Here is a 17,980-nt window from a genome sequence, read left to right on the forward strand (position 1 = left end):
GCTACAAAGCAACCAACCATGATTTTATGCCTTGAATCACAGGGAGTGGTAAGTCTAGTGGTTGCATAAACTCTGCAATGATTCACCAGCAGGAGAAGCTTTTTAATATCAATACTTTGCATGCGTGGGGAATATTTGCACAGCTTCAGTTTCACGACTAAGGATTTCTGTGCTTGGTTTTTATAGTGTCTCTACGTGTTTGAAAAAATGTTCTCTTTCAATTTTACTATGCAACAGTAACTGCAATATTCATAAAAATTCCAGAAATGAGGCATCTTCCTATCTTTCAGGACTGACAACAGTGTAGACAAAGATAAGAAGTTAATTCATAAATGAACAGGACAGGAGCCAATAAAATGCGCAGCCCAGCAGCTTTACAGGCTTCTTTATGCTGCCCTGCAAATATATCTTGAACCTTACCAGGAGGAATCATTATTACTAGGAGTAAGCAGAGGAGCTGGGTTTGAACCTGTAAATGGGTTGCAAAAAACGCCCCCTCTCTCATTAACATTTCCCGGAACCATCAGTAACCCTAAAGAAATGTTATTAAGTGTTACACATCAAGACAGGCCAGAATCTCAGTGTGAACACCATTGGCCACAGCAGTATATACACAAAGACAGGTGACATGCACTGGCAGATCATCTGCAGGCCAAAGTCTTAAGATCTAGTTGTTTGTTTATGTCTTTTTTAAAAACCTCCAGTTACTCTTAGGAGCAGAGTCTCTATACTCATAAAGCTGCTCTACTCAGGAAACACTCTCCTGGTGTTCATAAAGGTGTGGCTTAGCTCCCTAGCAATTCCATGGAAACAGGGGTGTAGCAATATAGCCTTAAGTAAAACAAACAGGCTTTGTGGAAGTCAAAAAGCAGAGAATGCAAGCTGTTCACATCTCCTTGATTAAAGCAGCTATTCTCAAAGAAAGTAGGCTCCACCTCATCTCTCTACTCCCAACAAATGTGTCAGATTTGAATGTTTTAAGTCCTGTGCATTGGGATGCAGTGCAAGGCAATGTTAAAAAAACCAATGTTCTATGCAATCAATCATTTTTACAGGATATCTTATCAAGGAAATAATTTCAGAATTAAATCATCATAAAAAACTAAGTTAAATCAGGGGAACAGATCTACAGCCCTTACTCAGTAAACCCATTGTCAAGTGGCAGAGTTACAAGATAAAACCCTACCTTTCCCCTCCCCCTCAAGCACCCTTTTTTGTACTAATATCATTGGCCTTGTCTTCACAAGGAAAAAAGGTAGGGTTCTCACACTGTAAAATCCTGATGAATACAATGCAGTTTGTAGTTTACTTCAACCTGCTAGTGTGTTTAAAAACTACAAATTGTTTTCTCTTTGCTACGATTGTAGGACTTTATCAAATAATATTTCACTGTTTTAAAAGTGTTCAAATTTTTTTAGATCAGACTTGTTTGTAATAGTCCCTTCGAAACTTGAAACATCTTTTTCTACAACAAAATAGATTTTCCACCATCTTTTAGAGGAGCAATTTAGTAATACAGACTTGTCACATGTGGGTTACTCATAAAAAATGGGTGGTTATCTTGGAGTTTTGATTTTTTGAAGACTATAGGTCACAAACATTTAATTTTGGAAAAAAAATAGATATAGGTCCAAATTTATCCTTGGACTCCGTTGATGTACACCAAAAATGAATTTGCTCAATAAAAAAAGTGTTTTTGCCATCAGATAAAAGGAAAAAAAATAAAGGCAAAGAAAGTGCTAGGCTTCCCAATGTTACTTAAAATGTCACTTAAATTTACAATATAACACAACATTAGACAGATAAGGTGGGTGAGGTATAACACAACACTGGCAGGCTTTTCAGGAAGAGCAGGTATGGCAGAAAGTATGTAGCTATGTCACCATGTGTTTGGTGGCTTCAGGCTCTTGAATCTCACTGGAGCTGCTTATAGATTAAGTTACAGATCAGATGCTACATAGAGATGGACAAACCTGCTAAGAGAGAATAAGAACCTACCACAGTGTCATGGCCATCCCCATCCTTTGAACACTTGGGATGAACCTATTTGATGCCCAAATTTTGAATTATTTCCCCTCCTTTAAGAAAAAAAATATTTTACAAGCCTCTGCCTTCTCATTTATAGTTGGCACCAGAAGTAGAAATACCAAAATACAACCTGAGCCACTGTTCTCATGCTATTGCTAGCCCCACTGGAAACAAGAAGGAATAAAAATCTCACAAGAGAATGTTCTCATGATCTTGCATTCCAATTTTGCAGAGCAGGGGTTTGGGGCACCTCCACATTCTTTATTATTTATCAAAACCAGCCCTCTGAACCATGTGACACTCCCCATCACAAGTGGGATTAATGTTAGTGAACCATTGTAGGGTATTTGTAGAATACACCAGCCTTCAAATGGTTTGATGTGGAACCTATAGCCTTGTGGGCTGTTTTAAAAGCTTGTTACTAAAACTCTAAGAAGCCTGATAATTTTGGCTGGCAGGGTTTTTTCGGAGTTATTCTGGGCTGCAGAGCTTCAAATTCCAAATTTTGTTTTGAATGAAGCAAAAACACCTCAAAGTGAGTTTCAGCCAAACCTGCTAAGTTGTGCCTATGTTCCACATGAAGTCCATGCAGGCTCCAAACTGGGCCAGGGTTACCTGAAAAATCTGAATATTGCATTGAAACCATTCAGCAAACCTGGGCTGAGAGTCTGAGTTTTCAATCAGACATGAAGCTGGGCAAGTTTCATGTTGTGGGCGGTTTGCTTGCCAACACTTTCCACAGATCTGTTTGTCATACAGTGCTCGGCTTTGTAATATCAGGGATTACTATTAGTAAATGCAAAGGCATATCCTTTTCCTTTCCCCTGGTGCAGGGCAGAACACAGCCATGATCTAGGACAGACTGGAACAGCTACTGTAGCAATCCCTTTGGTTCTGGCATCCAGATGCCTCTGGTTCATATTCTGCAAGCAACTAGGTGGCTTCCACCTCCCTACTTACAGCTCCAGGTGCAGAGAGGAGCAGCTAGCGAAAGGTCAGCAATGAATGCAGGATGAAACATTGAGAAGAGAGGCCTCTGCAGCCCAGGCACTCTCCCCCGCCCCCAGCATTGCCAGGCACACATACTCTGCCCACCATGTAGTCTCAGGCTCTGCCAGACACCACACCCCTGCCATGGGGACTGCAAGCATTCCCCTGGCACTCCTTCCGTCTACCATCTTCCACTGATCCTCTGCACCAACACTCAGCAGACAGGGCTGTGTGTATAGAGCACTCCCACCACTTGGCTGTAGGGCATGTGGCAGTAGCCAGAGCCTCCCTAGGAAGAGTAAACCAGGCAGCAGCAGCCCAGTGTGTGTGGAGTAACCCCCCTTCACTTTGACATACTTTAGGCTTTCCGCAGTCATGCCTACAAGCCAAAAGGGACCCACTGTGAAGAAGAAGAAGTGGACTGTAGCCCACGAAAGCTTATGCTCAAATAAATTTCTTAGTCTCTAAGGTGCCACAAGTACTCCTGTTCTTTTTACTGCGAAATAAGTCCAAGAATCAGACAGCTTCTATGTGATAAGGGCAGTCTTTAGGTTTTTATGAAACAGACAAGTTGTAGTTTATGAATATTTCACATTGTAGTTAAAACACTTACAAAAAAAAAAATCAGAGAAACAACCTAGCCTATGTTGTATTTCCTGTCAAACAAGGGTATGCCAGGCTAGCAGGGTGGCAGAGAAAAGAGGTAGGCTGGCATTGGCAGGTGAAGCCACATAGAAGGTTTTTGTCATGGTATCTCCTTAGCACAGCTCCAGTTCACTAGGGACAAGACGGGTAGAACTCCCAGCACCTGTTCGCCTTTCGGTGAGTTATTATCAATGTTTACAGAGCAATTCTGGTGGTTATAAAGGGATAAAATGCACTGAATTGCATCATGTGACATCTTAAGTTTCAAATTCCTGCACTGCGCAATGTGAGGGCTCTGCACTGGCACCCCTACCTTGCTACATTTACTCACTATTCCATATATCATGCCATTGCTTGTGAGCAATTCACATCACCAGGTAATATCAGCCCACAAGTAGCAGTTACTAAATTGCACCTGGACTAGTATGCCATAATGGATGAAAGTCAGATGCCCACTATGAGAACTATACGTGCCCTGGACACTCTTGCATGTTCTACTCATGCAGATGTACAACAGAAGATAAGTTTCTATAGGCTTCCAGAGATGGATTTAGACCCATTCTCAGGGTCTGCTGGTAACCAGGCTGGTGAGAATGTGACCCAATACTTTTGGGACCACAGTACTTCTTTCAGCCCAGAGGTAGTAAAAATAAAAAAACAGATTGTTGCACATAGAGCAGTGGCCTGAAGCAGTGTGACAAGTTTTCCCCCATTCCCAACCAGACAGAAACCAGTGCAGAGGGCACCAGGCATGTCTGACAGTCTGAATCTCAGGTATGAGACCCAAAGCATGGAGCAGCTTCTAGGGGTGGAAAGGAATGAAATTAACATACTGAGGATGGATGATCAGTGAGTAGGGGGAACTACTGAGTGATAGGCACCCTCCTCAGGTAAACATCTTAGTCATGCCTGTTGGAGTTGCCCAAAGTTTCACTCCTTAGCACATTCTGAAATGGAAGTTCACTAAAGCCTAACAACTTAATGTGAGGATTAAGTTACATTTATATTTGTGCTACCCAGAGAGAGAGAGAGAAAATGAAAAATACCTTATTCACATAAAATCACATTAAAAACTATTAAAATAAATATATACATAAAAAGATATGAATAAAATAAAGCAAAATATGTCTTCAGCAAACGTAAAACATGGATCATTAAAGCATCATCATCACCAAGTTCACTCAAAATATTGTTAACACACTAATTTAACCCAAAAGTGTTCAAGTTACAAGTCAATTTATAAATGGTGTAATCAATCCACAGCCAGGCCACAATCAGTGTTCAGAATAGCCCTAGCACATCGCCTTGCTCATCTCCAGCCAATCTGTCCTAATGAGATTTCTAAATGGCTAATTTTGCTTGACTCATCAAAAAGTTAGACAGGAAGCTGGATGAATGAGCATGGTATCTCACTCTGAGAATTAACAGGAGCTTGGAGTAAACCAGTCTCAAACCCCAAAAGCTGCTGCTGGGGAAAAAAAAAAATAAAAAAATAGAAAGAGGAAAAAATGAAACACCATGTCTGAAGCCAAACAAAAAGGGGTCCTGTGCAGACACCCCAGGGATAATATGGTACACAAAACAATTGGTTGCTACCATGCTATTCAGGAACCTCCACTAAAAGTCACTGAAGTGCTTAGGAAGAAAAAGGTTGTACAATGTCCTTCAAGCTGGGGACACAGGCATCCTCCCAGCTGAATCAGGGAGTTCAGAGAAGATGGCATAGTGTCGCACCTTGACATTTATACCATTGAGCTGCTTCTTGGTCATGACTGAAAAAGGAAGATTCGCCAAACCCTTCCAGGCCAACCATCTGCCTGGTTGCACAAAGATCTCACCCACAGAAGAAGAGACAGATAATGGAACACAGGTTTCCCTCCTGGAAAAACAGTCTCTGCAAAAATTTTCTGCAAATACCGACCAGCCCACTGAGGGAGCACTGCCTGGAATTCAGAGAGGACCTTAACCAAGAAAACACATGGATCAGATTCTGGTCTGAACAGCAAGAGCTGTCACTGTCCAGCTAGGAACAATCAGATGGGACACCTTGGTCAACCCAGCCGGAGTAAAGGCAGAAAACAGGCTCTCGGAGGAGAGAGCTTCAGAGGGGAAACGTGGGTTAAAATAAAGCAACTCTCCCAAGAGTCACAAGATAGAAAACACCTGGGCTGGCTGCACACATTGCATTAGCAACCAGGCATCAAATTATAGAATGGAGACAAATTTAGACTCTAATCGACCAGACACCAACAAAAATAAGTGACTTTCAGGCCAGTGTGGAGTCAGAGTATATCAAATGCTGAACAGACTGGAGGCAAAAGGCCACCACCCCGCTGCCTAAATCAGTGAGCCTGGCCCCCATTATCTAATGGCAGGAACAGCAAAGCAGGGTGCAACAGTGGTAAGACTTCAAAAGATACGGTTAGAATACCTCTGAATCTGGTCATAATGGTCCACTGGAGGATCCAGAAACACTAGCTGGTGCCACAACATTGAGACCACAGATAATTGGCAATGAAAACCCATCCCTGAAAAAGAAGTTCAGGAAGGAGCCAGCAGCATTTCTGCACGTGGCCTTACACCTCCTCCTCAGACTTGTCCCAGTTACTTAGCACAGTACTTCCCAAATTTGTTCTGCTGCTTGTGCAGGGAAAGCCCCTGGTGGTCTGGGCCAGTTTGTTTCCCTGCTGCGTCCGCAGGCTAAGCTGATTGTGGCTCCCAGTGGCCGTGGTTCACTGCTCCAGGCCAATGGGGGCGGCGAGAAGCCATGGCCAGCACATCCCTCGGCCCGTGCAGCTTCCAGCTGCGCCCACTGGCCTGGAGCAGCAAACTGCAGCCAGTGGGAGCCGCGATCGGCCGAACCTGCCGACACGGCAGGTAAACAAACCGGCCCAGACTGCCAGGGGCTTTCCTTGAACAAGCAGCGGAACAAGTTTGGGAACCACTGCCTTAGCATATATTGTTCAGAACCAAAAAAGACTCCCCAACACCTTAATCATGGAGATGCCCCATTGCAGTTGTTGGGGCAACAAAGGGGGACCGCAACACTGCAAGAGTCCAGTAAGATCAAATTGCTCTTAGCCCAGTTAGAGCATACGGAAGAGGATTGTTCATACAATCGCAAAGTTCCTGCACATCCTGTCGGACATGATGAAAACTGAGATATCATCAACCTAGGCCATCAGACAAACTGGGAAAGCTCCACTGGCACAGTCAGACAGCTGAGGAGGTGCAGGAATGGCTCCAGACTAAGAGCATACAGCAGTAGTTTTAAACCTATGGTCTGCAAACCCCTGGAGGTCCGCAGATTATGTCTAAGGGGTCTGTGAAAGGTTGAAGATTGTTGTTATCATAGAACAGTGGTTTTCAACCTGGGTCTGCCTATTTTTGTCCATATTTAGAACACATTGAATTATAAGAAAGGGATACATGGGGGGAACCTGAGAAAACTATTCACCTCTGAGTAGTTAAATCAAATGGGAATGAAACAACAACAAACATACACACACCCTTTAGGATTTATCAGGAAACCAAGGCCTGAAAGAGGTGTGTAAAGCTTTATTTGACTGATCCATGTCAAGACAGTCTCTCATGATCACCTAGATCTCTGGCTTCATTGACAAGTGCTAAATTGCTATTTGGGTGTGGTACTTTTTAGTTGGGCAATCTTGACTTCAACTGCATGGATTTATTTATTCACTTGGGGCCTTTATTCTCCCATCACCAGCACACTGCAGAGCTTGTTCTTAGCCCTCCTTGGACGAAAGGGGCATATTACACACAGCTTTCAGGGAGATAGTGAGAGATTTTTTTCAAAGCTGCTTAAGAGATTTGAACACCCATTAGAAGTAATGGGAATTGAGTGTCCAGATTGTTGATGGCTTTGAATATCTCGGCATTCTGTTGTTTGCAAAAGGACCCAAACTGTTGAAACCTTTACATTTCCATAGGGGAAGGATGTGATCAGTACAGTGTAAGGATATGCTAAAGTGTGCGAGAACATATGCAAAAGTGAAAAACTTGCTGGACAAAGATGGCAACTTCTCACCTGTTTATCCATGTAATTAAACGTTCTAAATCTGTCCATTAAACACAGGGTCTGAAACTGCACAATCCAAGTTGTTCATCATAGGGACATCACCTGTTCAGGTCAATCTGATTTTCTATTCTATTCTAATATATATTAGAAGGGATATTGATCCAGCTGGTCTCTCAGCAACAGGATGTAAAATTTATACCACTGAAGTCCATTTAAATTGCACTGTTAATAGAGCAACGGGCTGGTGCATATTATGTTAGTGAATGAAAGTGAACGTTCTTTTTTTTGAAGAAAATGTACTCTTCTCCAAAAAGTTTAAGAAGTTAGAAATGCACTGTCCAAGTTTGTACTTGATTTTTTCATTAAAAGTGTAATAGTTAGGGGTACAGGTGGAAGCATGTGGGGTGGGGGGCAGATGTGGGGAACTGACGTTAAGTCTAATATACAAAGAAGCAAAGCAAATTTGTTTCTGTGAATCTGGTGTCAGATTCACAGCCCTAAAGGCTGATGTCCTCTATTTATCCAGAGAAAGAAAGAGCTTTCCCCAACAATTCCCCATTCATGAGCTTCAGTCCTGTTATGGAATTAACATCTTCAAATGATTTCCATTTTCCATGTCTGACCTGAAACCATCAAAGAGGTTACCAAATGAGCAATCTCACAAAACTATCACAACAAATTGTAATCTCTTTAAGGCCCAGCGGCTAAGAATGGGACTACACACCATCACTTGTTCACGTGGGTCACTGATTAGGACTTGGGCTAGCCTAGGCCACATTTGAACCTGTGACTTCGATATGAAAGGCTCAATTTCTGGTTTTCATTTTCCTTCTGCCATCTAGTTCCCACAAGTTTGTAGATGAAGGCTAGAAGACAACAGAGCTAACACTGCAAAAAACTAAATCATAAATATCTGTTCAACTGTATAAGTGAATTTGCTTTTGCAATGCTGGCCTCCATTTGATTTTGCTTTCCACAAACATTTATTTAATCAAACTTTACTAGCATGAATGTTCAGAGAAAGTGAATTTTCAAAATCAAATTACTGATTGATTATTTAATTATTTCAAAATCAAAATCATAATTACAAGAGTAATTATACAGGAAGTACTTATACACTTACCCAATCATGTAACAGAAACAATACAAACAGTACAAAGTGACTTGCCTGACCAAAGTTCAAATATGGAATTGTTTGTGAACTATTTGCAATCAAGCTACAGAGTAAAAAGACACCCAGAAAACTGTGCTGAAAATATCTGAATCATAAATTATTTAGAGCAGTATTTCCCAAACCTGGGATGCTGCTTGTATAGGGAAAGCCTCTATTGGGCCAGGCCGGTTTGTTTACCTGCCATGTCCGCAGGGCCGGCCGATCGCAGCTCCCACTGGCCGCGGTTCACTGCTCCAGGCCAATGGGAGCTGCTGGAAGCAGCATGGGCTGGGGGACATACTGGCCGCCGCTTTCAGCAGCTCCTATTGGCCTGGAGCAGCGAACCATGGCCAATGGGAGTCGCAATCAGCCAGACCTGCGGACGCAGCAGGTAAACAAACAGGCCTGGCTCAACAGGCGCTTTCCCTACACAAGCAGTGTCCCACGTTTGGGAAACACTTTTTGATTTAGAGGAAATTCTGATCTACTCACAGACATTGCAAAAGGAAAGGGAAAAGTCTAAATTCACTGAATAAAGTATTCATAGCAAACTATTTATTTAGCTCAATTATGTACCTATAAGAATCTTAAGTAAAGGATTTACTTCAGAAAAACAGCTTGCTGCTGGGATGTATGCCTGTTTTCTGTTGATAAACTTTCGATAAAAAGTGAAGATTCAAATCTGCCTGGTGTTCAACCCTGATGCCTTTTTTCATTTCCACTGGACTGATACAGAAAATAATGTGCTCAGTGTATAGTCAGACAGTGCACTCCAAAGGTAGCCAATGGAGCTATGCATGTGCATAAAGTTAACAGGAGGAAATGTTTCCAGGATCAGGGCATTACAATGTTCGTCTCCCCACACATGAGAAGGGAAAGGAGCTGTGTAAAATAATGCAGGAAATATTTTAGAATTTTTTTTTTTAAATTTTTTTTTTACAGTGCTAGTCACCCATTTTGTTTTATTACCGCAGTATTAGCATGCAAATCATACACTGAGTGAGCATATGCACCGTGCAGTTAGAGAATGTGTACACAGTGAGTGCCTGCTGTAGTGCTTGATAGAGAGCAAAGGCATCCAGTGCCATTCTCATGAGGAAGTCATGGTTCTGGAGTATTTCTATGTATTCATATACTTTTGTGAAGGTCTTGTGAAGGCAAGCATTTGGGAGGTCTCTACCTGCATTAATCATGGCAGAGCTAGATAGCACAGGGAAAAACTGATGTCTCAAAACATCTGAGACAGTCACTTAAGGAATACAGTTAAGGATTTGTTCTCATGCCTTCTTAGGATAGTTCCTTGTCAAAAGAAGGATGTCAGGAAAATCCTGATCATGTTGACTTGTCCACTAAGAATTAAACCAAGCGTTTGAAAAACAAAAACAAAAGACAAACCTCACCAGCACAGAAAGGCTCATCCTAGAGGCAAGACAATATTGTTACTGCCCACATTATCCTTGTTTTAGATAAATAACAAGACTTTGTACTTAATGAGTTTAGCACATTTTATTGATAGTCATCAAAGTGTTTTATGAGGTAGTATCATCGTCTCCCTTTTCACAGCTAAGTAAAATGGGACATAAATAAACAACTTGCCCAGTGTTACACAAATTGGGACTAGAGGACGATTTGAAAACTTGGCTTCATTTAAGTCAGTAGCAGGGTTACTGGCTCAATTTTTATAGTGGGTGTGCTGAAAACAAAAACCACATATTGGTTGTTATTACTACTTCAAACCGGGGGGTGCTACTGCACCCTCAGCACCCCTAATTCCAGCATCTCTTGTCAGTGGGAGTTTTTACATGAATTTCAAGGGGCCAGGATTTCATCCTTGATCTTGTCTCCTAGCCTCATGCTCTCTCAACTAGACCATAGGTACAAGAGTTCAAAGTCCTGGGCTCTCAATTCAGTACTTGTCAAAAGCAGTGTAACTTTAAAGAAATGTTTTAAACTTTCAAGGGAATGTAGAGTACATACTGTAAGAACTGAAGTTTTCAGTGCAGATTTGTCTAGTACATCATAAACCATCTAATAAATCTCTATCATTATAAACTCATGTGATAAAACTGTAAAACAACATCTCAATTTTCCAGGATTGCTTCATTCCAATTGCTAGAAAATAACTGCAGCACTAAACTTGGAACAACAGTTATGGGCTATCTTTAAAACGTTTTCTGCAGTCAGTAAAACTTGTGGGACATTATCCTTATGTGTAGCCTGCAAACAAGAACCTCTGCAAATATGACTACCAGAATTAAAGCTAAAGGTGAGCAGTCACTCTTTATTTCAGCCAGATCTTGGTTACAAATTAACTTTGCTGGCACTAAATGCACAAGGGCTTAGCACATGTGTTGCTTCAGGAAGTGGATCCTGTTGCTGTTTTCTGGAAACAGACTATAGCATTCCTCTGAGTTTTCAAAATAGATAATATTTTATAGATTATTATTTTGAGTTGTGTATGGAGATTGTGTGTAGAAGGGAAATGAGAAACTACCTACATAATCTGATATTTTGAAAACATCTGAAATGGTGTGGAAATCAGTGTTGTTTAGATGCTTTTTGTAAGACTGTTTGACATAAAATTAACTGGAAGGAGATAAGTGTAGAGAATGTTTTCTCTGTGAGTTGTGTGTCATCTGGCCTTAAAATGTATAAGATTTCCTTTAAGTCCATAAAGCAATCTAAGTCACTTTTGAAAATGGAGCTTAACTGCCTAAGTCATTTAGGCATCTTTGAAAAAGTTTTACCTATAGTTTTCTAATGATTTTATTGCCTGTTCCAACATCATCAAGCTACATGAAAGCTGGAGTTGAGGGGCTCTCATTTACACTGTTGTAAATCAGAAATAACTTAATTAATTAGGTTATTAGACAGATAAGGTATGTACAATGCGATAAAAACCGTGCAGCAGAGTCTCAGAGCCCAAGCTCAAACATCTATGCTACCATTTTATTGCTCCACAGTCCAAGTCAGCTGACCTGGGCCAGCTGCAGCCATGCCACAGGTCTTTTGTTGCAGTGTAGACACACTCAAAACTCTAACCACAGCTCGGACTATGTGTAACAGATTTGTGCACATGATGCACAAAAAGAGGAAACCCAAACATAAAAAAAGTGAGTATTCTAGCAGAAACTACACTGAATACTAGGCAGATGGCTCTTTTGAAGTGTCTTTCTGGAAAATCAATTCTGTCTATAACAATATCAACTTTAAGATTACCTGTAGCAGCTCAGTCAGGGTAGAAACATTAGATAGATGCTGAAGAGGAATTTTGTACAAGAGGTTTTGCTGAAGTGTTGTGTGAGTTGCTACCTTTCCCAATCTGGTTTCAAATGCAGTCCACAGCCTAGACTTTAGGCTCACTCCATTTCTGGAGTTGATTTTGCTAAAAAGAAATTAAAAATAACACAGGAAAGTTCAGCTCAAAACTTCTCAGTGGGCATGGCTATTACTAGAGTTCTTTCCATAGGGTTCCTCCGTCCACATACAAGAAATTTTCACTTATCCACCACAGCAGGACCAACACCTGCTAACAGGTAGGGCATTTCATGCAAACATTTCAGACAACCCTATTACTTGCTGGTACATCTTTGTTTATAACAACAATGGTTGGAATTAAAGGGATGGTCGGGTTGATTAGGTACTTACTGGATATCTGCATAACTGGAATCTTTCCCAATTGGATGTCTCTCTTCATAACCTACACTTTTTGTGTATAATTGTACAGAGATGGCCTGCCGCTACTCCCACTGAAAACAATAGAGTTTATAGTTTTGATTAATGATTTCAGTGAGAGCAGGATGATCCCCATGTGTACATACCCACGCAGTCTCAAATGGGATTCAGCCTGTAACTGTGCTCATATATTGCATACAGAGTAAATGATAGGCTTCTATCTGTCTAGAGCAATTATTTTCAACCTTTTTTCATTTGCAGACCCCTAAAAATTGTTGAATGGAGGTCGGGTGATCAGACAACAAATGTGAAAAAATGGGATGGAGTAGGAGTGGTGGTAATAGGAGCCTATATAAGAAAATGACACAAAAAACGGGACTGTCCCTATAAAATCAGGACACCTGGTCACCCTAAACAGAAGAGGTGTGGACCCCTTTGGAAATCTTAGACATAGTCTACAGAGGAGTCCATGGACCACAGGTTGAAAACCACTGGTCTAGAGGAGTATGCCATCTCATTGCCATAATATCTGACCCCCTGATGAAATTATGGAATTATAATTCTATTGCATTCTTGTCATGTACTAAAGTACAGAGACAAAGACAAGCACAACCCCAGAACATGATAGCGAAGATATGCTTTTTTCTAAATTCATATATTATGGATGCAATAAGGTTTTTAGACTGTTTGTCCAAAGATTTGTGGGTATTTATTTTCTTTGATGGGGTGGATACATGTCCTTAAGACTGCTTCTCAAATAGCAGCATACTTGATTAGCAGAAGCAGCAATGGCAGAGGCTGAAGGGTAGTCAGTTACTTGCTCTAACTGGTATATTTTGTAATTCCAGGAGTTAGTCCTGTGCATTGTGAGATTTCGCTGTCTGGCTTTTACTATGTAAATACTTGCAAACTAAATTATATACATAGGCCCCAATCCTGCAAACACTTAAGCAGGTGCATAATTCAACTTTATCATGGGCCATTCAATTTTAATCAATTAGAGTAAAGTTAAGTACAAGTTTAAGCATTTGTAGGCTGTTTCTGTCTTTTAAAGCCTAAAAAATATATAATAGATTGATTTAGATTTTTAAAGCTAAATTTTCTCTATACTTTAACAATCAGACAACTATGAATAAATGTACAACTCTGCCCTTTCCCAGTCAATTATCACTATAGCTATACCGTTGTCTTAAATAAAATTTATCTGGCACCCATCAACTTTTATCAGAGGGCAAATATAGTTTCTAACTGAAAACACCTTGAGTAGTCCTATTGGACTAAAGGGCAATCTTTGCACTACAAAAATGATCGTAGAACCACAGAATTGTAGGACTGGAATGGCCCTTGAGAGATCATCTAGTCCAATCCCCTGCACTCATGGCAGGACTAAGTATTATGACCATCCCTGACAGGTGCTTGTCTAATCTGCTGTTAAAAAATCTCCAATGATGGAGATTCCACAACCTCCCTGGGCAATTTATTCTAGTGCTTAACCACTCTGACAGTTAAGAAGTTTTTCCTAATGTCCAATTAGATACACAATTCACCATGAGCGCATTTCCAGCAGTGGTAGCAATAGCTGAAAATGTTGCTAAAGAGTTTGTTTATTATTTTAAAACTAGAGCAGGGTTAAGCAACAGGATGCTAAAATCATCTGAGTCCTCCACACTACAAATTCCCCAACTGCTACTAGTGGTAGCGAATTGTGCATCCAATTTTAGCCAGAGTAGACACAGTTAATGGAACTACTTACAGTGGCAAAGTTCTTCAATTCTTATTTTTGGTGTGTTTCCCTCAGTTTAAAAAGAATTTTTCCCAGTTTGTTTTCAGTAAAGAAAAAAAAAGTTACATATGGTTACACAGAGAAGAAAAACTTAACTATTGTAATCAGGCTGCAAGTAATAGTTACAGAACTGCTCAGTACAGGGTGGCAAGAAGTTAAAAGATTTCCGGAGTGCCTTACACTTCAGGCATATATCAAATTGTTCCATGCATACCCCTATGTCAATACAGAATTCTGTTGACTATATTGGGATCTGCCTTTGTGGACAACATTTAAGATCAGGACCTAAATGTACGATATTTCCTGGCTACAGTGTTACACCCATTCAACATCTTTCCCTTATAATATTGCATTATGAAATGTGTATTTATTTTTGTTAGCTGTCCCTGGATATGTGAATACACACCCACTGGTACATTGCTTGAAAAAACATCTAGATGTAAGTTGAAAGAAATGCTTCAGAGATCAAACAGCATACCATGTTAAAGCAGCTATATTAATAAATACTTAAGACTTCCACGTAGGTAGATTCAGCGCAAGTGAAAAATATCCCTAAACAAACAAACCAACAAAATTGTGTAGCCAAACACCTTTAGAACTGAGTGAACAAACCAGAGAGGCCTCATGTCTCTTTAACATTCAGCTGTATGTTGCATTCCACTCCCTGGTTGCTGATAAAGGAATCCTGTAAAACTGAAAGCAGGCAGGTAAAGGCACTTCCTGGAGGCAGAATTAAATAGAGAATGGGAGTTTTCCTCTGATCTCTCTGAAAAACCAATCAGGCAGGGTCAGTCAGGCGTTGATTCTCCCTATGTCCCTCCTACACCTTTTCCAAAGACCCAATGGCTTTGTCTCTTTGGGAGATTGACTTCAGTCACATGGTCCGAATCAAGGGCAGGTAACTTAGGAGAGGAGGAAAAAAAAAAAAAAAAAAAAAAAAAAGCCCAAGGCCGGGCTGGGTTACTGCCATGATGTTAGAGGGAGAGAAACCCACAGCTTGTTAATTTCACCTCCCAATCAGACCCGGGGAGAAGGAGATCATTGAGAACAGGTAGAGCTGTAAGAAGTTTTCTCCATTTTTGTCTCAGCCCCTCTTCCCCAATAGCGCGCTCTCTTCTCTTGATGTTATTACTCCTTGTCCTTTTATTTCCCCTTTGATCACTTGGAAGAAGGGGTGAGTCTCTGTGGGATTTATTTTATTTTCCTTTGTCTCTTTTTTTTTTGACCTGTGCTTTTGATTGTAGTTGTTTCCCCCTGTGGTCATGACGGCTTCGCACAGTGACTCTTTGGTGGTGTTGTTTGGGGCAACAGCTGGTGCATATGGGGCTAAACTGGGTTCGGATGAGAGGGAACTAATTCTCTTGGTGTGGCAAGTTGTGGATCTACACAGCAAGAAGGTATGGCTTCAAAGTCTTGATACAAGGTTGTGTTATATACGTACCCTGCAAGCAAAGCAGCCCCCCAGCCCTGGGTTGGCCGGGTGCAGGCATTATGGTCAGTATCACATATCCACCTCAGCTGGGGCTGTTTGTTCATTTCACAAATGCACCAAAAGGGAGGGAGTGGGGGGAAGTTAAGTCTACCGAGGCCTTTTGCTTTATTTTATTTTCCCCCCCAAGATTTTTTAGAATTAGGTTACTTGTTTTTCTTTAAACGTTTGTTTTTAATGTTAGATTTCCCCCTCCTTTTCGGAGGCTTCTAATCCTCTTTCCCTCCCCCCCCCCCCCCATGCACGCTTGGTATACCAGTCTGCATAGTTTAATGGAAACTGTCTCCATAAGGAAAACAGATCCTGAATGGCCTTGATTTTGTTTTTTTTTCCCTAATGATCAAGCTATTTTTTAAAATATGTATCTTATTTTAGGCCATGCCAAAGGTGTATTTTTTATTTTTAATTACTGTAATGTAAATGAGTCAGAAGCTGCTAGATGTAAAGTTTTGTTTTTAATCCCTACACACACAAATGTACACAATTGTCAATTTTGTTGAGCAGAGTCTTCAAATAGTGTAAAGCTATATGATCTTCCCACCAAAACTAACAACTATAGAAGGAACCAATGCTGAGTGGAAAACATGTTCTCCCCATGAATGTATAAGAACCCATAGCAAGTACTTAGTGTTGGGAGTCTCTTCTCCTGGGGCAGGAGAGAAGGAAAAGTTGAGGGGGACTTTAATTTGTGAAATTGACAAATACATCTTTTGGGAAGTGATACTGGACCTCTCCGACCTTTCTGCTAAGCAATTGAATGCATTGTAATAACGAACTCATTCCATTGCTCCTCACTTTTCTCCCCCGCTTACATATTTTCAGGTAGGGACATTGCACAAATCCCTGGTAAAAGCAGACAATTTGGAGCTAAATGACCAGTGTCGAGAAGTGAGTGGCTTAACACCAGAGGGACTGAGCAAAGCTGAGCCTCTGGACCGAGTTCTCCAACAGGTGAGGACCAACAAGGGCATTTAAGGGTTAACTCTGGGAACAGGCTTGAACTGATGCAATAAAGCAAATAGACTTGGTTTTGCCTTTCAATTTGAAATCCCTAGCAAACTGTTTCAAAACTAGCAATACCTCAGTCAAGGTTTGCCTCACAGAGAGATGTTGAACTATGTGAAATTGGATTCTCAGAGAAAAATGGGAATAGCTCAAGTACATTGTGGCAAAACTTTTGAGTCGGTGTTCTTGTTTCGAGAGTTTTGACCCATATTTTCAATTTATTCTAATAAGCCCATGTCCAATTTTTACACTAAAGTTCTCTTATTCAAAGGTTAACAGGATGTAGCAGAATAATTAACACATCAGAAATTATTAGGGTACTAACAAAAAATTTTCAGAGAAGTTTGATCAAAGAAATACCATTATACTAAAGATACAGATTCCTAAGATTATCAGTGCTAATATAAGACCTTGTCTTTCTCATGTTGTGAAAAAAAATTATTTACTATAAAGGTAATTAGTCGCACATACCAAATTATAGTTTCTGTAAAATACCACACATGCAGAGTGTGCATGACTTTTCTCTAGAAAGTTGAACTGAATGATCTTAAATTAATAGATAGTGAAGTGCTTAATTATAGTGAGAGAGAAGTTGAGTTTGGATGTCCAAATGCATAATACAAAAATCCCTGCCTTCTGTTTATAAGCTTGTTTCTGCTGTTGTTGAATTTTGCTCCTTGAAACATTCTGCATCACCTTAATTTCAGGCAATATGATAACCTGAAAATTCTTATAATCCTTATGGGTTAAAGAGGCAGCTAGTTACTTTAATTTTTAGTGTATATACACATGGCTTTTTTTGTCTCTCTAAAATATGATAGCTTAGTAAACTGAACTTGACTGGAAAAATACAATAGTGCATTTTTGTGGAGTATATGAAAACTGTCTTTCCACGCCTTGCTTGAATCATTGTGGGTGTGTTTTGAAAGAGAAACTTGCTTAGGCAGTAGGACAGGTTCATGTTGTAACTTCTGGTGACACATACATAACTTGGCAGAATAGGAACTAACCTTACTTGATACTGAATGGTTAACAATTCGCTGTACCCGGACTAAATAATTTCTTAAATATAAATACACAACCCTTGTGCATTCAACATCATTTATTTTTCAAAATTAAATATGGATTACACTCTTTGTTTTTTCTGTTACACAAGTTTCACAAGAATCCAGC

The 17,980-nt window shown here is 40.4% G+C and overlaps 1 protein-coding gene across 4 annotated transcripts in view; it reads left to right on the plus strand.

Annotated features, from left to right (window-relative positions):
- Positions 1-15,264: 15,264 nt before the first annotated feature.
- ESRP2 (epithelial splicing regulatory protein 2) overlaps positions 15,265-17,980 on the plus strand; it is a 63,509-nt gene continuing 60,793 nt past the window's right edge. For 3 of the 4 annotated variants that reach the window (XM_032780952.2, XM_032780950.2, XM_032780951.2), the window contains exons 1-3: positions 15,265-15,364; positions 15,558-15,710; positions 16,625-16,753. In XM_032780952.2, coding sequence (XP_032636843.1) covers positions 15,576-15,710; positions 16,625-16,753 — 264 coding nt within the window. In that variant the 5' untranslated portion in view covers positions 15,265-15,364; positions 15,558-15,575. Of the gene's footprint in view, positions 15,373-15,557; positions 15,711-16,624; positions 16,754-17,980 lie in introns of all 4 variants that reach the window. The other variant, XM_075073700.1, reaches the window with a different exon arrangement.

This window comes from Chelonoidis abingdonii, chromosome 19 (genome assembly GCF_003597395.2).
Source record: "Chelonoidis abingdonii isolate Lonesome George chromosome 19, CheloAbing_2.0, whole genome shotgun sequence".
Taxonomy (NCBI): domain Eukaryota; kingdom Metazoa; phylum Chordata; order Testudines; family Testudinidae; genus Chelonoidis; species Chelonoidis abingdonii.